This window comes from Camellia sinensis, chromosome 7, assembly GCF_055761805.1.
Source record: "Camellia sinensis isolate YWXY chromosome 7, ASM5576180v1, whole genome shotgun sequence".
NCBI lineage: Eukaryota > Viridiplantae > Streptophyta > Magnoliopsida > Ericales > Theaceae > Camellia > Camellia sinensis.
Genome location: NC_138967.1, coordinates 193782152 through 193805477, shown reverse-complemented (window position 1 = coordinate 193805477; position 23326 = coordinate 193782152). Strand labels below are relative to the sequence as shown.

The 23326-nt window shown below is 32.6% G+C and overlaps 1 protein-coding gene, 1 long non-coding RNA gene and 1 pseudogene across 4 annotated transcripts; all 3 read left to right on the top strand.

Annotated features, from left to right (window-relative positions):
• The first annotated feature begins 2685 nt into the window (after positions 1-2685).
• Positions 2686-7724, top strand: LOC145788812 (uncharacterized; annotated as a pseudogene). Its single transcript, XR_014336656.1, has 7 exons — positions 2686-3087; positions 4789-4947; positions 5067-5293; positions 6123-6329; positions 6432-6647; positions 7286-7422; positions 7521-7724. The product of XR_014336656.1 is annotated as an uncharacterized LOC145788812 (transcript).
• A 256-nt stretch (positions 7725-7980) lies between these two features.
• On the top strand, positions 7981-9657 carry LOC114259453 (uncharacterized). Of its 2 annotated transcripts, XR_014336657.1 has the most exons (3): positions 7981-8114; positions 8499-9171; positions 9280-9657. It is a non-coding gene; the product is annotated as an uncharacterized LOC114259453 (long non-coding RNA). The 2 variants fall into 2 exon arrangements; XR_003628301.2 differs by having other exon boundaries at positions 8032-9171.
• Positions 9658-19383: 9726 nt separating this feature from the next.
• LOC114315673 (heat shock cognate protein 80) lies at positions 19384-22802 on the top strand. The gene is made up of 3 exons (XM_028262287.2): positions 19384-19678; positions 20458-20599; positions 20702-22802. The coding sequence occupies exons 1-3, from the start codon at positions 19556-19558 to the stop codon at positions 22534-22536; spliced, it is 2100 nt and encodes a 699-aa protein (XP_028118088.1). The 5' UTR covers positions 19384-19555; the 3' UTR covers positions 22537-22802.
• The last annotated feature ends 524 nt before the right edge of the window (positions 22803-23326 follow it).

The following is a 23326-nucleotide window of genomic DNA, read 5'->3' as shown; positions in this document are numbered from 1 at the left end:
AACACTTTATATAAGTGAAACAATTCACTTTTTCTTTTTTTTCTTAATATGAGATTATAATTATTTTAAAATTAAATATTATGAGAGTTTTAAAATCTCATATAAAATTGTTTTTAAAATCAAAATTGTGTGAAATTGTAAAATAAAAGTTAAATGGAAACTAGCCAATGAACATTTTTTTAATTGTTTAAATTAAGAAAATCAAAAATATGAGTATGAGATATTGATCATAGGGCTTCTCACTAAAATCTCATTTTATTTATATACATAGGAGCATAAGATTCACTTTATGTAAGTGAGACAATTTACTTTTTCTTTCTTTTTTTGATGTGAGATTGTAAAATAAAAAGTAAATGGAAACTAGCCAACGGAAATTAGAGAGGCATAGTTTAGGTTGGTAAATTTATCATACTCGATCATTTTGTAAACTCATATGCGTATTAAAAAAAAAATTTAATTTCATTCTAAAGTCATGTTCTTGTGATTTCAATGTATTTATCTTTAATAAAAATATATGATATATTTATAAAATTATATATATTATTTATTTTTAAAAATTAAATATAATAAAATTATATGATTATAAATGATAGTCTTGTTCAAAGTAAATCAAATTTTAATTTGTTTAGAATGTTGCTAATAAAAACTAGAAATAAACCAAAGTCAATCAACTAATCTCTTCTCCTCTCTAACATGTGCCTTGTTACATTGTCATTCATGTGGTCATAAACATGGAATTAACTTCCATCATTGCATTTGGAGCAAAATATTATTTTAAAAATAAAATTAATTGTAGTCATGCAAGCGAAATGGACCTAATTGGGAGAGATGGGTAACGGTCTCCAAATTTAAAAACCATTTTATTATAAATAATAATAACATTAATTATTAAAAAAAACCTTTAAATTATATAAGTTGGCCTCCTATTAGAGATGCATATTTTCACAGTTTGGTGAACCATCAACTTAAATTATGATAAAAGCTTCCAACTTAAACTATCCCAACTTAAACAATTCATTTTTTCCTTGTGGGATTATCAAATAAAAATTAGCCAATAGAGATTTTCTTAATTGTTTAAAATTAAGCAAATTAATATGAGATATTGAAACTCTTACAAGGCTCTTCACTAAATGGGATGAGAGTATAAGATTCTCTTTATATGAGTAAAACAATTTATTTTTTTCTTTCTTTTCTCGATGTGGGATTATCAAATAAAAGTAATTATTTAAAATTAAGAAAATCAAGAAAATTATAATGAGGATTTGGAACTCCTAAAAATCTTTATATATATGAATAGATAGATAGATTCCTGAGTTATATTATTTTCTTCTTCAGTTATGACTGACTTTCTTCTTCAGTTATGACATTATTTTAGTTATGACTCATGAGATTTTTGATTATATCTCATGTGTTATTTGGTTATATATATATATATATATTTAAAACTTAAAAAATATGAAATTATGTCATTTTCTTTTTTAGTTATAAGGTGCACATGGTACACATTTTTAAATGGTGTGTACTATAATCTTTCTCTTAGTTATATTATATTTGTAGTGAAAGTCATTAAATTAATACATAATTAAAATATAAATGATAAGCCAATTATGATAAAAAGACAAAAGTCATCCAAGCATTATTGGATATTGAGATAGCCTTAAAGATAAGGAAAATGTTATGCATACAATTTTTTTTAACAAATTGACGTAGTATAGAGATAAAATTTTGAAATGTGAAATGAGATACCATAAACTAATATAATAAATGTTACACCAATTTGTAAGTGAAAATTGTTTAGCACTACTCTTATACGAAGAAAACAACTACTTTTTATACGGGAACAACTTCTCTAGAAACGCGATTAAGACTACATTCATCTTATTATTTCTAAATTCCGCTTTAACGACAATCTCCATTGAATCACTACTCTAACCATCATTCTTAGCAAATAATATTAACAAAGACAGCAATGTTAGGTTCACATAAAAATATATCGAACTCATCACATTTATAATGCTTTTTCTGTGCATGTAACATTACTATTAACAAAGAGATTGTAATTATGACAACCAGACAAAGGTGGGTTCATCGGGTTTTTAGAGATAAACTATCATAAAGTTAGGATTTGGGATGTTTGTTGTACTCCAAAGCATAGTAGTCTTGTTGTGCCCTTTGATGGGGCTCAATCTAAGCTAATTGAGATGATTTATCCTGTTTATTGTATAAGACCCATCAAGCAAGTCATCTATAAAAAATATCAAATTGTTTAGATATCGGTAATTATATGATTGAATTTTTTTTTTTGGTACATCGGAAAGAAAATCATATTTGTCTTTAAAATATATATATATATATATATATATATATATATAAAAGAGGTAATTTTACGATGTCTATTCTCAAAATCAGATTTGTCACATAATTTTTTTTATAGACAAATGTAATCCAATCATATGACTGCCAATATTCAAGCAATTTTACTTTTTACATAAATGATCTTTTCAACATGTTTTGAAAGATAAATGGTTTAGATCATTTTAATGGGCCAGAAGCAGGCCCCACCAATGAACATAGTAAGCACTCCAAATTCGTCGTTGACTCAGGATTAAGCTGAATTTTAGGGATTTGAATCTCTTAATCTTAGAAGAAGAAGAATGGGTATGGATAATATTTAACAACCACTACAGGAAATATCAGTTTTGGAGGCATATTTTTAACGGCGTTTTTTAAAACGTCACTGTTTGTAATATTTAACGGCGTTTTATAAACGTCATATTTTTCTCTAATCAAAACGGCGCCGTTTTATGCATAGAAGACGTTTATAAACGACTTGAAATGGTTTTGTCCTACACGCTCCCTCTCCCTGTTTCACCTTTATTTTGAATCTCACTCTCGCTCTCACTCACACTCGCGCTCGCTCTCGCTCTCAAAATCGAAATCGATTCAGATCGGTAAGCGTTCATCAGAGCCTCTTCAAAGTTCGAAGTTCATCAGAGCCATTTCCAAGATCTTACATCGGTGATTCATCAGAGCCATTTCGAAGTTCTCTCTCCAAATCGATTCAGATCGGTGAATCGATTCAGATCGGTGAGCGACTCTCTCTCTCTCTCTCTCTCTGCTGTCTAAACCCTAATTATCTCTGTCAGTTCAGCTCTGTGATTCAGAGATTCAGCTCGGTCTCAGCGAAACAGATCGGTGATTCATCAGATCGGTGATTCATCAGAGCCATTTCAGACTTAACCATGTCAGTTCAGCTCTGTGATTCAGAGATTCAGCTTGCTTACTACAATACATATACTGTCTTTACAAAAATTAAATAGATTCTTTTCTTTTCATGTTGATAATTAAACATTATCTATCTATAATTAGACTTTACCATCTGCTTAAGAAGAAAATCAATATTTCAAAATCAAGCATCTCCTTCATAAGCTTAATTGAGCAACAAAACTATATCTTCTTGGTGATTTATTTTCTCTCCCAAATATGACAATTTTATATGGTTGTTTATTTTTTTGGGCTTGGTGTTATTCAGTTTGATGTAATGATTTTTATGAAATTTATAAATTGGAACAAAATATATTTTTTGATTGGTGGAGGGGAATGAGATTTATGGGATCAATACACTTCTTGATAAGAATGACCCACAGTCTACACCAATCATAAATTGTGTTTTGTTCACAAACATCAAAAGTATGTAAACAAATTTGTTTTCCATATTTTTTGATTGGTGGAGGGGAATGAGATTTATGGGATCAAACAAATTTGTTTTCCATTTATTTTTCATATTTGTAATACGGCTATCAAAAAAAATAAAATAAATAAATAAATAAAAAATCCACAACTATTTGGTGGATTATGTTTAAAAAGAGGTAATTGAATGGTGACTTGGGTGAAAGCACATACCAGTAGTGATACTGCTCATGAGCTTTAATGATTTGATTAACAATTGGGAAGGAGTTTGTGGAAGATGACTCATGTTTAATTTGAGCAATCTGTGGGTCAGTTTTGGAATATGATTGTAGTGCTCCCCCTGTTTCTTTGTTCCTTCATTTTGTTGTTGTTGTGTTCCATCTGCTGGTATCTTGCCAACATTTTTTTTTTTTCTTTACTTGTGTTGTGAAGTTAATGGGGTTGAAAGGCAATGGGGGAGTATTTGTGTATGATTAACGGAGTACTTTTGTATTGTTTTCTTTCATATGGAGTGATTGAGTTATTTTTGCCAATAAAAAAATATATATAAAAAAATGATGGATTAGTTTGAAATTTAGATAACACAAGGCATCCTCAAAATAGCGTTACTTTACCAATTGTTAAAAATTATTCAGTTTTTTTTTTTTTTTTTTTACTTCATTGGTAAAATATTGCGATGAATAAATTCTTTGCAAAAATGAGAAAACCTGCCAAAAAATGAGATTTGACTTGGGTGTTGTGCTAGCCAACGCCCTTCCAATGTCTAAATTAGTTGGTTAATGAAGACAATTTGAGACAACAACTGACTTTTCTACCTTACTGTCTGTCCATGCTTTTTTATTTATTTAGCAGTTTAAAACCATTAAATTATGTATTGGGTAGATTTAGGGTGTGGGGGAGTTGACATACTTCGAGAGTGTAAACAATTTGCACATTATATTGATTGCACATGTCCTCTCTATTTTTCCTGAAGAAAGAAATTATCGGACAACCAAAACTAGATTTATGAACATCTGTTTTAGTTTGAATGTGATGCATTGAGAGATCATGTATAGTTAATATGAATGCCATTAGTAACAAAGCCTGCTCCTTTTCCAGATGAATTTGATGGAACGTGAGACATTGTGCCATTTCTAGAGGCGGGCTCTGTCATCTTTGCTCTTAGTTGGATTCTGAGATGAGCTGTGCAATTGCCCTCCTCAATCTCAATGCTAACACTGGCAATAATTTTGTAAACACCGTCAATCAATTTAATAGGTATTAATCTTGAATGTCCACTACACCCCTTTATTTGACATGGTATTTTTAACTAGTTCAGGGGGAAAGTGTTTATGTTGATTTCTTTTCAGCATTGTCTGATCTTGACATTTTGGCAGGTTGCAAAAGGCGTAATGACCTGTGTGACTCAAGAAGTAAAAGATCTTTACCATCTTTTGGGGCATGAGTTTCTCCCTCTAGATCTTGCATCAAAAGTGCAGCCTTTGTTAACCAAAATTTCCAAACTTGGGGTAAGCTTGCTTCAGCATCTTCTGTACCAGAGGTCCATCTATCTTAATACATTCCCACGCTGGAAAAGCTTGCCACACTAAGATTGCTTCAGCAGGTACACGGGTGCTAGGTTTCATTTTCGTTACTTATTTTTTTCCAATTTTATGCATTTTCTAAAAACTATTTTCATCGTGCTTGATATGATGAATCCAGTCCATTGGAAATGGGATATGGTGCAAGCGATGCAAGATTTATGAAATTGATAAATTACTGGTAGCCTTTATAAATCTCTCACTAAAGGCTACTAGGATTTATGCAGGATTGATAAATAAAAAATAAAAAATATATATAGATATAGATTATGGGTTTTAGTTTGAGTAAATTGTAGATTGAGCTTCAATTGATTGTGTGTTCACATGCATGCATGTATGATATTTGGTTTCGGAACCTAAATTTACAATCTAAATGTTCTTTCATATTTGGATTGCTTTCTTCAGGCAATAAGAGCAATATAGAGGCATAAAATGTGAATGAAGAAGGAAGAGTGCATCCAGATTGCAGAAATGCATCAAACCCTTATCATCAATGTAGTTTCCTCTTTGTTACAAACTTTTGTTACCCAAATTGTAACTTGAAAGCGGTTGAATTTAGTTTTCACTGAGTGGCACTATTTTCTATTATCTTCACATATTACATAGCTGAAATATTGTCTTGGTTTATCCGGTTGTTTGGAAATGTGCTTGCTGAATTTTGTCTGGCTGACCTCTATTTTCATAGAGTTGTCCAATTTATTTTTCCTATTACACATTTTTGTAAATGTAGGGTTACTGACTCTATTATAAGTTTTTTAAGTTCCATGTGTTGTGATAATAATATGTCATTCAGGTGCCCTATAATGTTATAATTTTCCTTGAATTACCTAACGTCTTTGTGGACACTATCAGGAGAAATTTAGGCTACTGGTGTTAAGGTTTAGCGCAGTTCAGTTGCTGCTGTTCCTAATTCACATGAAGATTTACATGATGAAATATATGATTGTGAAGATCATCCGAACGGGGACAATGATACTCTTGCCGAGGAGAATGTACAGGTTGACTTCACCAAACTCACAAAGAGGCAGAAAAAAAATGTTCGAGTTAAGGCTAAAGAGGGTAAGAGTGGATCAGTATTTGCCCTTATCTTTACATTATTTTGATCTTCTTGTCATTATCATTTTCCTAATCCCATATAGGTCTATGGTTCTCTGCATGCAGAATGAGGCTAGAAAAGCCAATCAAACTGCCATGGTGGCAGAGAAGAAGAGAATAGAAGCTCTGCCAGAGTCTAAGGGTGTTTCTAAACAAAAATGGATTGAGGAGAGGAAGAAAAAAATTGGCAAGCTTTTGGATTCGAATGGTTTGGATATGACTAAGGCATATATATGCTAGTCCATAGGGGTTAAAAAGAGCCTGCTCCGTTTGGTTGGAATGGTATGATTAGTTATTTTTGGTTATGTAATTATATATTTCAGGTTGTATGTCATGCGTAACTTAATTCATTTTCTTAAATGTTATTTGCACATATATTTTCAACTTTGGAATGCAGCTAAACTCAACAAAAGTCTTTGTCCCAATTACTTGGGGTTAACTAAAGGGATCCATTTCCACCAATTGCTTCTATTTGCAGTCTTATCAATCTGTATCTGGGAGATTGGGAACAGAATGTCATGCTTCCCTGAACTGCATGAACTTTGATTAACTCATTGCTTACTTGCACGAGCACTATAACGAACCATATCTTCTTGGAAGAGAACTTTTTAGTTGGTTGGATAAACTGAAAGAATAATTGTTGTTACATGGTCAAATAAACAGCATAATACAGTGTTGAATTATTGGTATAGTACATATCTTAGTATATGTCTGCATCCTCATGGGTTCAAGCTATTTTACATATATTGTGCTTGGAAGGCTGGAAATAGATATTTTGTTGAAAACTTCTTTAATTCTCCAATATAAAGATAAGCTTAAGTTACCTTCTTTTTTTTTCCCCCCACCTTCTTTGAGCCATTCAACATTGACATTTGATACCTTATATGTATGTACTGAAATACATTGCCTTGCTTGAAAAGTTTTTAATCAGAAAACATTGTACAATGCATACAAGAAACTGTCAAAGAACATTGAGATTGACATCGAAGAGTATAATAAAATGAAAGAAGTTGATCCAGCATTCTACAGAAAAGCTTCAAGCCTCCAATATGGAAAGGTAAGCGTTTTAATTGAGGAAATTATGTGCTTCTGGCTAAAATGGTTCAATTTAGAGAAAGTTGAATAGAACAAAAGAATTCTACTCATATTTGACAGGCACCAAAGTTGCCGAGGACAAGATTAAAAGGATGGTGAAGGAACTCAAGGACAGAGATGAGAAGCAGGAGGAGATGGTTTCATGATGAGAAAGATATTGATTCGATCAATGACCGTAATGAACATTTCAATAAGAAGATTGAGCGAGCCTTTGGGAGATACACACTGGAGATGAAGGATAACTTTGACAGAGGAACTGCTTTACCTAAGGTACTTGAGGATTGTAGGGCCATCTCTTGTTATGGAGGCATGCTCCATTGTTTTCTCTATGATTCTAAATATGTTTACTGCATGGGAGGTGATATGTGGATATCGACTATATTTGTAATGGCTGAATCTAGAAAACAATAGAAACTAATTTTGATTTTCTATTGTGCCCAACTGTGCTCCTATGTTTATTATCATCACAATTTGTTGATTCCTGTTTGTCATCCTTTTTTTTTTTTTTTTTTTTTTTTGCAGGTTTATACTTCTATAACCAAGCATTATATTCTAAAAGGGGAGAAATAGCTGCTGCTCCCAAAATTCTTCTTCCATTTTTAAAAGGAACAGTGGAGAAACCAATCACAGCCACAATCTGATATTTTCTTTCTGGTGAGTGCAGATGGTGGTTGTATTGCTGGTGTCACATACAATGATCAATTATTGGTAGCCTTTAGTGAGAGATTTATAAAGTGATTCATGAATATTAAATTGGTCACCAAAATGATTGCCATGTTTGATTACGAAGAGATATCAATACTTGAGAGTACTATAATGGAATGAGAGGAATAGTATTTGTTAGGCATACCTCATTGACGGTTAATGCATGTTGAAGTGTGCGGCACTTATGGAAGGGTGGAGATCACCATTTGCTAGTATGATCAGTAGTGTTAAGTAAGTGTTCTTCTGATTTGATTTGGATAGGAATTTTGCATTATGTGTCCTAATGTATTTTATTGGCCCAGTGAATATTCATTTGTTCTACTAATGATGCAGAATAACACAAATAAGCCAACAGCATGCCATTATGTGTCCTAACGTATTTTATTGGCCCAGTGAATATTCATTTGTTCTACTAATGATGCAGAATAACACAAATAAGCCAACAACATTCATTATGCTCTCCGCTTCTCTCCTTCTATTGACAACCTTGGGAAGGTTAGAACTTTTGTCTCTCCAGCATTCATCTGCCAAATAAATTTGGAATCTAGTTCCAGTTACAATTGAATTGATCTTACCAAAATTCTGAATGCTCCTTAGAATTTTATTACAAATTTTGGGACTTCCTGTGTTGAATTGATAATGATTATAATCAATCAAACATTTGCCACCATGCATGGTTTTGGATCTATTACTCCATTTGAAATGGAATGACAAAATTTTTGAAATCTCATTAGCATTTAAAACCTTACGAGGTTTGTACAGAATATTTCTCCGAGTATGATGTAGGTGGTAATTTACTTTTGAGAGGCCTCCTACGGGGATATTCCTGTTAAATTAGGTTCTGAGAATACATAACAGTGAGACCGCAGAAGCTGATGGATCGGCTGAGATCCCATGGAGGAAGATACATTGCTCTTCATCTGAGATATGAGAAAGACATGTTATCTTTCACTGGCTGTACTCATGGTCTTACTGATGCAGAATCTGAAGAGCTAAGAATAATGAGGTAAATATCTTGTATATATATACATGCAAAATTTTATTTATCAAAAAAATGATGATATACCTATGTACAGATGTACGTATGTGATTTCATACATTTGTACATGTCTAGGCTATATGTTGACAAGTGGCAAAACTTCCTGCCTCTGCATTGGATGTAATGTACCTCCACTAGAAGATGAAGAAGATAAATTCAACAGAACAGAGAAAAGGAGGCTTTTGTCCATTAACCCCCTGAAGAGGTGGGAATATTTCTTCAAGCTCTCGGTTACCCTCCATCAACATTGATTTATATTGCTGCTAGGGATAGTTTGTGATGTTCTAGGCTAAATTCAATGATGACACCTACTTTCCTATTTTCATTGAGTATTGCTGCCTGAATTCTGAAAAAATCCACTGAAGTAACATTTGATTTTAATTGATGTATTTAAAGTCTGAACATGAATTGTTTCTATTCTTGAGTGTGCAATGTATTGTTTCTTATTTTTAATTTTGTTTTCAGGCTTAGTTTATTTATTATTTTAATAAACATCAATTATTAGTTCTTAATAATTGTTTGATAGGTATTTTTTTTTGTTCAACCGTATAAAATTAGCACAATTTAAAAATTAAAAAAAAGGTTATGGCGGCGTTTAAAAAACGTCACTATATCCCACCCCAACGGTTAGATTTTTGAAAGGTAAAAATGTCTATGACGGCGTTTTCAAAAACGTCGTTAAATGTCATAGTGCCGTTAAGTAAGACATTTGGCGGCGTTTTTAAAAACGCCGCCTATACTAATATAACGACGTTTCTCAAACGCCATAAAGCTATAGCGACGGCCGCGTCATCGGCGTTTGGTACTAAACGTCACAAAAATAATTAACGACGTTTTTAGTACTTATAGCGGCGTTTAAAAAACGCCGCTAAAGGTGAATTTTCCAGCAGTGAACATTGTTGGAGAGATATATTTTTGGTTTGTTTTTTAGAAATGGAGTGAGTCATGAGTCAAGAGTGTGGAATCCAATAATGGAGAATGAGAGAGAGAGAGGGAGGTGTGTGTGAAGTGCACATGGAAGGTGAGGAATAAGTAGAAATTGTTTTTGTTTTTTAAAAACAGTTCTGGTTAGGCTGTCCAGAGGCCTTTGCTGTAAAGATTTTAAAAACTAAACAAACAAAAATGATCTAACAATAACCTTAGAGTAGAAGCGACAATCTTACACCAACTATAGAGTTCTTAATTAGAGTTTATTTACAAATCAATCAAATGATCTAAACAAAACAAAAATAATCATGCATTCATCTATCTATCTATCTATTTATCTATCTATACTATTATAAAGTGAACAGGAACTTTGGTGTCTGAAGCTTTACTCTCCTCATGCCATGTGGTAGTATTTTTTATTTTTTTAAAAAAATTAAACAAAGAGATGGGCAAGGCTTGAACCCATGACCATGGGTTTAAGTACGAGGACTCATACCACTTAAGCTAAGTACACATTACAATATTAATTTCATTATTATTTTTTTTTATTCCTACTTATTTAAATTGCACACAAATCGTGTGTGCCACCCACTAGTACTATTATAAAGTGAACACCTCTTATGGTATCTTGAAACCTTTGTTTCTTATGCTACTCTTACCACTTAACTAACACACAATATATGATAAATATTTTATTTTATTTATATTTATTTGAATTATACACACATTACGTGTGGCAACCGCTAATTTATATAATATGAGATGATAGATCAGCCCTCTTGCCACCACTTTCTAACATGTTTAATTGTGTTTATTTTTCTTTTTTGAAAATAAATTGAAAAAGTTTTAAAACACTATCTTTTTATATATTCTAGTACATTCTATTAAGGAAGAATTACACATCAATGTTGTTAGAAAAAATATGTACAAAAAAGTGATAAATAATATAAATATTAATAACTAAAATCATAAACCTTTTCACTAATATGTAATAATTTAAAAAAAAAACCCTTCAATGGTAATTTTTCCTTTTTAAGGGTAAATTATACTTACCTCCCTTGAACTTTAGAAAAAATGTAGTAAGTTTCATAATTTTTTGATATAATTACACTAACTTCACTTTTAATAAAGTTAAAAAGACTAAAACTAATACAAATGGTATGAAGACACAAAAAATACAAGGTAAATATACATTTCAATGTATGGAAACATTATTTTTTCATTCATATGACTAACGAATATCTTATGAAAATTAAGTAAAGTGTTATATGAATTAAAATTTTAAAAAAACTTAATGTAATCATGTCACATTTATGAGATTTACTATATTTTTTTTAAGCTTCATAATAGGTCAATGTAATTTAACCTTAGATAACCTTAGATATTACACAATGAAGATTCAAGAACATGAGTGAATGTGGGAACCCATGTGCTTCATTTGTATGTAAGGCCATCAAAAGAAAGACCTGCCCATCTTCACCACTCCCCATTTTACTTTTCTCATATAAACCAACCCACATAAATTTGCTCTACAATTTTGGCAGATACATGGTTGCTTTGATACTATGATAGTTACTTGACAATCCCATTTTTCAAGTGCCCCACACAACACAAACACCAAAGTGAGAGGAAAAGACAATAAAAAAGTAAATTTAAGTGAAAGAAGTTTTATAGAATGGGATCCACGTATAAAATAAAAGGTGAGTTTCACATATGAAAGTTTTCACATGTGAATTATTTTTTATCTAATATTTGTATTTTATTTAAAAAAAAATTTCTGTGCTCGAAGCATAACTGAAAAAAAAAATAATATAGGTTGAAGTTGGAGTTATAAAAAGACAACAACCAACATTAAAAGAAAAGACAAAAGGACACCAAGACGCTATAATATACCAGACCAAATTTTCATGATCCAAAATGGTCCCTTCCTCCAACCCTTCTTTTTCATTGGTTGCCCTTTTTTATTTTTTTGGTGAAAGGAGAGATCTTTCCGGGTTTTCAGAGTAAAGGTTACATTTGCAAGAGCAAACTTTTAGTGTGTTGCTATAATTACTATTATTAACCATTGAATAAATATATTGACAACTACATCTCATATTTATTTAATTATTAAAAATTTCATTTTGTAAGTCTAAGACATTATTTAATGGGTATGACTATTTTGAGACAATGGAATCGAGGATTCTTGGTGTTCAATGGCATGAGATTTTCCATCTCCAATTCTTCATTTTTTTTTTTTTGTTTTAAACATTTACAACGATTACATCATTGAAAACTCGAACTGTAGTAATCTCAAATTGTTATCTAATGGTAATGAGTATTTGAAGACAAGGACAAAGGAATTTAGGGATAGAGAATCATTGGCCTTTCTATAGAACCATATCATGTCTTTTAAATCTTTTTGTCTGTCTCAAAATACTTATAATTATTAGATCATTGGAAATTTAATATGAGATCTAATGGCTATTAGTGTTTTGAGACCATGCATCTTAACTACAATGACCAAATTGATATGAACATAATGTTAGATAATGTCTCAATGGGACCACATAATTAAATGTGGTGTTATCATTTATAAGAAGCCTACAATTTAAGTGATTCAATTTAGTTAATATGCTTAAGGGTATACGTGTTATGGACCTAATGCGTAGATACTAGTTGTATAATTTCTATTTCTATGAGGGGCAGAAATAGAAATTAAAACATATTTGTTAAAGTTGGTTTTCATTCATTTTGAACTTCCACAACCTTTCAGTTTTGAAAACCAATTACAACCTTTAAAAGGTTATGGTCCCTATTCCTTCCCAAGTGGAAAATAAGAACACTGTCATTTTTTTCCTAAATCCTCTCAAGGAGAAACATAAGGCACCAAAGGGAAAAGGATTAGAAGGCAATAACATAATCAATAACAAAGAGTTCATTGATAATCACGCTTCCGTTTAACCGTTCATCAATGGATTCAGGTATGTCATTTTGTCTTGATTTCTTGATAATACACATGGTAAATGATCCAAAGTGTAAGGTTTATGTTCTGAAATTTATGTTTACAATTGGTATCAGAGCATGCATATCATGTGTCTTATCAGAATTGATATGCTTTATTCATTCTATTTAGTTTCCTGGAATTAGATTCTGAATTTTCTTATAGATGTAAATTCTGTTTTTTCCTGTTTTGTTCTGTGAAAATGGCAATCTGTTTTCTGGAATTGTTAAATGATTCGGTGGGCAGTTTTTTTTTTTTCTCAAATGGATGAATATCATGTATTTATATATATATATATAGATATATCTTGTGATTTGATCGGTTTAATTTTGAACATCATAAAAAAGAAAACTATTTGTTTTTGGACTCGTCAATTCTATTTATATATGTATATATATAATTGGAATTGCTGCAGATTATATAACATATACGGGGTCACAAATTTAGAAATCTTTAAATTTAATATAATTTCATACAACGTCTACAGAAATTTAATTTTCTAACATTCTCAATATAAGTCAATTCAAACAAGATGTCACAAAAGTGATCTCTCTTGTCTCGATTGTTTTATATGGAATGTTTTGAAGTTCATGTCTGTGTATCTCATGCGGGTATTTATCGGTCCAAAAACATGATTAAGACTTGGCAGAATTACACACACATTTTGTAGTGATAAACATGTGCCAATTGTCAAGAAAACCTAATGTGAATAATAAATCCATCAAAAGATAGATTTGTTATTTGACATAACTTATTGTCAATGTTTGATCATTACAACAAGAATACCACTTACAGTTAATATTACTACCTAAAGGCTTGGTATTAATGTTGTGCTAGGTATCTTGAGATGTTGTCATTAAATTAATTTATTTAGAGATTCAAGATAATATAGTTCAAACCCCCATGCAAGATGAGGTAATTGTTCATGAGGAACAAACTCTACAACCTCAACCTCAAGAATCTGTGCCATTAAGGCGATCCACCAGAGAAAAGAGATTTGCATTTTCAGATGATTATATTGTATATCTCCAAGAACATGAGGTAGAAAATGGAATGTCGAAAGATGATCCAATCAACTTTCGTCAAGCCATGGAAAGTTCCAACTCTCATAAGTGGATAGAAGCCATGAATGAAGAATATAAGTCTATGCAAGACAATAAAGTTTGGGAACTTGTCTCATTACCAGTTGGTGCGAAGCCCGTAGGTTGTAAATGGATATTTAAAACCAAAAGGGATTCAAATGGTAATGTGGAGAGGTATAAGTCACGTCTTGTAGCCAAAGGCTTTACTCAAAAAGAAGGAATTGACTTTAAAGAAACTTTCTCTCCAGTTGTAAAAGAAAGAGTGCGGAGTGGACAGATTTCGATAGAGCACATTGGGATAAACTCCATGATAGCGGATCCACTTACGAAGGGACTACCACCCAAGGTCTTTCATGAGCACACTGCTCAGATGGGTGTTGTTCTATTTGAGAACATTCTGGTTTAGTGGGAGTTTGTATTTACATTACTGCTTTATGTCAGCCTTGAGTTTTATCTATGTAATTAGATTAATTTCTGCAGAAATGAAATTTCAGTTTATTACGCTCTGTTACGTATTGTGAAGTATTGATCTCAATAAAGTTAAGTAGGACCAGTTAGAAATAGGCATGTATGGATCACATCACATGTAATTTCCATGCTACGCATCCATGATTGATCTATGTCATTTAGCTGTATTAGTATACGTGACCATTGGTGGGTCGAGGTACGATTGATGTAACGAAGACCGCTTTGATCCTATATTAATATAGTTAATGGACAAGATTGTTTGGATACTCTCAAATTATGATAACAAATTTCTGAACTCACTAAAGTTAAGCACATTTTTCAGGATACATATGTGGTCTAGTGGGAGATTGTTAGATAATGTCTCAATAGGACCACATAATTAAATGTGGTGTTATCATTTATAAGAAGCCTACAATTTAAGTGATTCAATTTAGTTAATAGGCTTAAGGGTATATGTGTTATGGACCTAATGTGTAGATACTAGTTGTATAATTTCTATTTCTATGAGGGGCAGAAATGGAAATTAAAACATATTGGTTAAAGTTGGTTTTCATTCCTTTTGAACTTCCACAACCTTTCAGTTTTGAAAACCAATTACAACCTTTAAAATGTTATGGTCCCTATTCCTTCCCAAGTGGAAAATAAGAACACAGTCATTTTTTTCCTAAATCCTCTCAAGGAGAAACATAAGGCACCAAAGGGGAAAGGATTAGAAGGTAATAACATAATCAATAACAAAGAGTTCATTGATAATCACGCTTCCGTTTAACCGTTCATCAATGGATTCAGGTATGTCATTTTGTCTTGATTTCTTGATAATACACATGGTAAATGATCCAAAGTGTAAGGTTTATGTTTTAAAATTTATGTTTACACATAAAGATTGGGTTTGATAGTGGCTTATTATGAAGAGTATACAAGCGATGCTTATTATACTTTAATAAGATAATTAAAAGATTGATAAGAACATGCCATGGTTACTTTCAAGAACATGCCATGTTAGCCCCCCTCCATGTTGGTGTAAAATTCTTGCTGTTTTTGTTGTCAGAAAAAATGGTTTCTTTCTTTCATGAGAAATGCAACAGAGAGAGAGAGAGAGATTCATGAATTATTGGACTGTTTGTAGGATGTAGAAAAAATAAACTGAGAAAGATAAAAGGTCTCTTACTCTTTATCCCAAAAAAATTAAAAACAAAAATATGAAAATAGTTAGTTGACTATTATTATTGTTATTCAAATCCAGTTGAGTATGACCTTCCTAGAATGGATCACAATTTGAACATTGTTTTGGCATTGTTTTTTTTGTGTTTTTGGCTTGTTAATTAATATTCCTCATATAATGCTATTTGATTGTCAAACCCAAAAAACTTCACTTTGTACTTCTGTTGTTTGCTTTGTCTTCCTTTACATGAAGAGATAAAAGAAAAAATTGTTGCATACAAATAGGATATAAGGCGATATTTCAAGTAATATCTTAAATTAATCATCAAATGTCACCCATTCATATTTTTAAGTAAACAATATAAACGAAACAAAATTGAGAAAGATTCCAAGTAAGAATATTCTCTTGAGTACCCAATAATTACTCGAAGAGATTGGCCAATTGCTTTGCTAAATTTTCTAATAAAAATACAGCTTTGTCGGGGCCTAAAATCCATATTTAAGGTCAAATCATTGTCCCCCTAATCAAAATGTTTCTGTCTTAATCTTTCCCTAATTTCAGTGTTTTTTTGGCATCCCAAAAACACTTCTTTTTTTGTATTATTGTTTAAAAAGAGTGATTGGGAGCTTTACCTAAAACACAACTATAGTGACATTTCTATTCAATGTTGGAGTCAAAAAAATCTGTTTGCTAAAGCTCTTGCCTTTTTGTTTAATGAAAACATTTTCACACTATAAAAGAAGATCCAATCAACCAAAAAGAAGGAATTATTATAATTTAAACAGATTATCTTTGTACTTAATCCTTAAATCTTGCACGTGTCCTTGATGTGTTTGGATATGGGGTCAACCCAAGTGCCCAATGAAATGTTTGAGTTGATTGGTATCATTTATCAATGGGAAATAATATTTGTCATTTGGTAAAGAATAAATCGAAGAATATATAAATTGATTATAGAATCATATATAGAAATTATTCGAATACATAATGTATATGGAAGGCTTTTTAAGATATAAGAATAATGTATGAATGGACAAAATTTTATCCATCGATATTGATTCATATTTATTTATGCATATTTTAAATTTGGATGTTTTTTTTCTTTTCTTCTTTTACATTATTTTGTAAATAGGCAAATTTTTACATTTATTCATGACATTTGTAATGTAAATTTAATGGTGAAACACATAATCGCCTACAGAATCAACCATATAAATATAGGTGGAATAATTTGAATAAAATTGTTTCTTTTATAAAGGCTTTGCTATATGGTATGCATGGCTAAGATTATTTTATATTTTTTTTCTATGGTAGATTTTGTGTCAGTATGCTTTATGAATTTAGATAAGGATTTGAAATTCATGGTCCAAACACAGCCATATTATTTTGCTTTTGGGCTAAGTGCCTTTTGGGGGCCCATTTGTAGGGGAGAAAAGTTTGTAGCAGGCTGATTGGGCTTGGCTAGTTAAGCCCAAGGGCTTAGGTTTCGTGGGCTGGGAATCATTGACTCAGGCCCATGCCTCATGGGTTTGCATCTCTTTGAAGGATTAGTCTTTTGCTGGTCGGCCTCAAGCTTCTTGGGCCTCAATGACTTATTTACTGGGCCTAACCTATGGAGCTTGGACTTTGCTTGTTTTAACCCAAATTTGTTGGGCTTGGGCTTCAAATAATATTTTGATGGGCCTGTACAGTCCTGAAACGGATTGTTGTGGGTTGGGTATTCACCTTTTTCGACTCTCGGCCCATAGTTGATTATTTTGGATTGATAGTTGGTTTTTGGTTTCATAAATGCCCTCTTTCGGTCCATTGATCTCTCCCTTAGCCCATATCTCCTCTTACGGCCCAATCCTTTGATGGGCTTTTTTGATTGCTGATATTTCTGGTTGTGATCTGACACAAATACCAGGGTGGCCCTTGGCCCAATTGTGGCCCATTTCTTCGCCCAAAGCGACTATCAACACCTAGCTTCTGATAATTTTTTTTATAGTCCACTCACTTATAGTGTATATCTACAATTGTCATATCAATATAAATTTTTTACTAAGTGACATACATAGAGGAAGACTTACAAAATTAGATTATGTTTAGATTATAAATTTAGATAAAAATGTAGCCTCAATAAATATGATCATCAAAATGAGACTCATAGTTAGTCTTATCAAATTATTATTATTATTTTTTAAAAAGCAAATCTCAAAATTCAATCAAAGAATGTAACCATATAATATCAAAATAGAGCTTTGGTACGCCTCTGTTCATGACAAGTGCACATTTCCGATTCTTTTGGACCTTGGAGAGAGAGGAAAGAATGACCCAATGATCAAGTCACTTCCAAAAAAGTAATAAAGGAGAGGACAAATGAATGGAAGGAGCAATGCAAATGCATTGAAAATAAAGAGCACCTTGTTGGCGGGAGTGTTCCAAAGTGCAAGGAATTTTCTCATATGACATAATATAGGATTTTTATTTTTTATTTTTTATTTTTTTTTAAATAACAAATCTTAAATTAAAGATAAAGAAAAAGAAAAAGAAAAAGAAAAATTCATACCAGGAACAATTTTCTTATAAGGAGGTCCTTTTACATCACCACATATAATAATATGGAATACAAAAATAAGGTCAATGTGTAAATAAAATTCACTTTGAGTTCACATCTATATAAAATATACATATATATATATATTTTTATAGAATTTGTGTTCGAATTATTTATTTTTCTTGTTTGTAGAAGGATTTTAAAAAATAAAAAAAGTTAACTGAAGACTCAAAAAAATTAAATTTTTTTAATTTTTTCTAGTAATTTTTTTTCAAATATTTTTTTTATACTTTTCTAGACTGTTTAACATAGTCGAATAAAATCTATAAGTATTAATTTTTTTTAAAAAATAATTGAAACAAAAATAAAATAAAATAAAATAAAACAGTCAATCCCAAACCAAACACCAATTCATATAATTTATATAAGGCGGCCTTTAAAGAAAAAATCATTGTTTAAAATCATTGTGTATATGTAAAACAAATTTAAATTTTAAACAAACTTGATTTAATTAGTTGAAATCATAATTCAATGAGATCATTACAAAATATTTATAAATTTATAAAAAAAATTATAATTTTAACTATGAAAATTAATAAAATTTATCACCAATTTAAATATTTAAAAATAAAAATAAAATCATTTAATTATACTAAGATTATTGAAGCCTTTTAAATACTTTTTATATATTTTATTTTATTTTTGTTCTTTGACAGGCCCTTTAGAAAACGAATTATAAATATAAGGGCAAATTACAAACACCCCCTCGAGGTCTAATAAAAATACAGATTCCCTCCTGAGGTTTGAGAAATTACATCTCGCCCCCTGAGGTTTATATTTCCATAACAAATTGCCCCCTGAGATTTTTATTTTCATACAGATTCCCCCATAATTTTCCCTAATTTGTTATGAAAATTTGACCCTCAGGGGGTAATTTGTAATTTCTCAAACCTCAGGGGGGAATCTGTATTTTTATTAAACCTCGAGGGGGTGTTTGTAATTTGCCCTAAATATAATAGGCATAATTTTCTAATAGAAGGATCTAGAAACGAAACCCTAGTAAACTCCCTATATAAAGAGCGCTTCTCACTCTTCTCCACCCGCCTCTAGCTTTCTCGCAAACCCTAGAACTCCTCACTCTTCTTCATCGCCTTTCAATTTCTACAGAGAGAGAGTGTGTTTACAGATCGGAAATGGCGGAGACCGAGACGTTTGCTTTCCAGGCTGAGATCAACCAGCTGTTGAGTCTTATCATCAACACGTTCTACAGCAACAAAGAGATCTTTCTCCGTGAACTCATTAGCAATGCCTCCGATGTAAGTCTCTATCTCTATCTCTTTTACATGTTGATTATTGTTATTATTATTGATTTCAAGATTGATCTGGTTTGAATCGTTCGTTTTTTGTTCTCTTTGATTTAGATCCTCTTTTGTTTATGAAATTTCAAGATATGTGTTGTATAGAAATCAAAGATCTATGATTTTGTATCTATTTGTTTTTGTTTAATGTTTCAAAGGAATGGAAAATATGAAAATAAAATTATGTGCATAAATTTTGTAAAAAATGTGTACTAATCTCAAAGCATTGATGTTTTTATTTATTTTATATTTATCTCCCCCTTTTCATGGTTTTGCACCTCTTGATTTAGATTAATGATATAAGCTGGTGTTGTTTATATATATATACAGTAGATTGACCATTCTATAACAATATGATGATCGACGTTTGATTTGAGTTTTTATTGTTTTAGTGTATCAAATCACCTATATTCATTTTGGGTATCGTAGTGAGATGTGTGCTTGTTTATTTGGTGAATTAATTGATATATAAGAACGAGTCTAAAAGATTCAATTGTGGTTTGGATATATTGGTCTTCTTTGTCTTGTCTTGTTTATTTGGTGAATTTATATGTGGTTTGGCTAAGTTGGTGTATAGTGTTGAATTGTTTATTTTGTATCAATTGTTGTTCTCTGCTTATTGTGTAGATAGTTATTTGCATCAGAAAGAACTTATGTATTAAAAATGTATCTATGGTTTTCTGAAACTGTTTGTCCTGTAATTTTAATTATACTCATTAAATTTTTGTACTATATAGGCTTTGGACAAAATTCGATTTGAGAGCTTGACTGACAAGAGCAAGCTAGATGCACAACCAGAGCTTTTCATCCACATTATTCCTGACAAGACCAACAACACATTGACCATTATTGACAGTGGTATTGGCATGACCAAGGCCGGTATGTAGCGTTGCAACTGTGTATCATCTAGTCTAGTCTTGATGTATGTATGGTTTGTTGGGATTTTTATGTTGTCTCTAAATTGAAATTTAATGGCTGCAGATTTGGTGAACAATCTTGGTACAATTGCTAGGTCTGGTACCAAAGAGTTCATGGAAGCTCTTGCTGCCGGTGCTGACGTGAGCATGATTGGGCAGTTTGGTGTTGGGTTCTACTCAGCTTACTTGGTTGCTGAGAAGGTGATAGTGGTTTCAAAGCACAATGACGATGAGCAATATGTTTGGGAATCCCAAGCTGGTGGCTCGTTCACTGTCACCAGAGACACCACTGGTGAAAGTCTTGGTAGGGGTACAAAGATGACCCTGTACCTTAAAGAAGACCAGCTTGAGTACCTTGAGGAACGACGTCTCAAGGACTTGGTCAAGAAGCATTCTGAATTCATTAGTTACCCAATCTCTCTCTGGATTGAGAAGACTACAGAGAAGGAAATTTCTGATGACGAGGATGAGGAAGAGAAGAAAGATGAGGAAGGAAAGGTTGAGGATGTTGACGAAGAGAAGGAGAAGGAAGAGAAGAAAAAGAAGAAGATCAAGGAGGTGTCCCACGAGTGGTCTTTGGTGAACAAGCAGAAGCCCATATGGATGAGGAAGCCTGAGGAGATTACAAAGGAAGAGTATTCTGCTTTCTACAAGAGTCTCACCAATGACTGGGAGGAGCACTTAGCTGTGAAGCACTTCTCAGTTGAGGGCCAATTGGAGTTCAAGGCTATTCTCTTCGTGCCTAAGAGGGCACCCTTTGATCTCTTTGACACAAGGAAGAAGCCTAACAACATCAAGCTTTATGTTCGCCGTGTCTTCATCATGGATAACTGTGAGGAGTTGATCCCAGAGTACCTCAGTTTTGTGAAGGGTATTGTTGATTCTGAGGACCTTCCACTCAACATCTCCAGAGAAATGTTGCAGCAAAACAAAATCCTGAAGGTGATTCGCAAGAATTTGGTGAAGAAGTGCGTTGAGCTCTTTTTCGAGATTGCTGAGAACAAGGAAGACTACAACAAGTTCTATGAGGCCTTCTCCAAGAACCTCAAGCTTGGCATTCACGAGGATTCCACAAACAAGACCAAACTTGCTGAACTTCTTCGATATCACTCCACCAAGAGTGGAGATGAGATGACTAGCCTCAAGGACTATGTGACCAGGATGAAGGAAGGCCAGAGTGACATTTACTACATCACCGGTGAGAGCAAGAAGGCTGTTGAAAACTCTCCATTCCTCGAGAAGCTGAAGAAGAAGGGGATTGAGGTCCTCTACATGGTTGATGCCATTGATGAGTATGCAGTGGGTCAATTGAAGGAATTTGAAGGGAAGAAGCTGGTGTCTGCAACAAAGGAGGGTTTGAAACTTGACGAGACTGAAGATGAGAAGGCCAAAAAAGAAGCACTCAAGGAGAAGTTTGAGGGTCTTTGCAAGGTGGTCAAGGATGTTTTGGGCGACAGAGTTGAGAAGGTTGTTGTGTCTGATCGTGTCGTGGACTCACCCTGCTGTTTGGTGACCGGTGAGTATGGATGGACTGCCAACATGGAGAGAATCATGAAGGCGCAGGCTTTGAGGGACTCTAGCATGGCTGGGTATATGTCGAGCAAGAAGACCATGGAGATCAACCCGGAGAATCCCATTATGGAGGAGCTGAGGAAGAGGGCTGATGCAGACAAGAACGACAAGTCAGTGAAGGATTTGGTTCTCTTGCTCTTTGAGACTGCATTGCTCACCTCAGGGTTCAGCCTTGATGACCCAAACACCTTCGGCAACCGGATCCACAGAATGTTGAAACTTGGTCTGAGCATCGATGAGGAAGCTGGTGAAGCTGATGTGGACATGCCACCATTGGAGGAAGCTGATGCTGATGCCGAGGGGAGCAAGATGGAGGAAGTTGATTAAATGAAAAGCTACCCACCACCACCACAAAACCCTTTTGAGATTCTTGGCTTAATAGTAGTTTCTTTTTAAATTTGTGTCTCTGGCTTTTAGTTTTGCCCTACTCTTTCTTTACCGATATGGGTAGTGGTACTGGATTTATATAGCTGGCAATTATTAAATGATGTTTTTGTTTTTGTTATATTTCTGGCTTTTGTTTTTGTTTCTGTTTCTTAGTTGTAGTTTTTTATGGATGCTACAAAGGTGAATTTTAAGCCCATTTGGAAGAAGGCTTTTCTTGTCCCCAAGTTAAATTTAGAGATGATGTGTGTGTGGGTTTGTGGGTTCTGAGTTATGTGAATTTGAGTCACATGAGGTTTTTTTCACCCAAATGCAAATTGTTTTGAAACGGAGTTTTTAAACCCATCAGTGTTTGTTTTAGGGTCTCTTTTTTTAACCTGTCTTGGGTAAAACTTTGAAAGAAAAAAAAAATGAGGAAAATGTAAAAATAAAATATCTTTATTTTGGATAAAAGTTAATTTTTTATTTCATTCCTAAGCTAAATTTTTAATTTGTACTTTATTCATATTTTCCTTGTCTCTATTTATTTTGTGTTTCCTTTTTTCTTCATAAATTTTTATTCAAATTCGTAATTCAATCTTACTGCACAAAATTAGATGCCTCCAATTCCTTGTAACATGTTATCTCATCTAAGGTTCTTCTATCCTGTTCATTATTAGCTCTCATCCTCGCAAATAGTTCAGTCACGCCCGGTGCCAACTCTCCAATGGCTTTCTGCAAACCAGTGGAAACA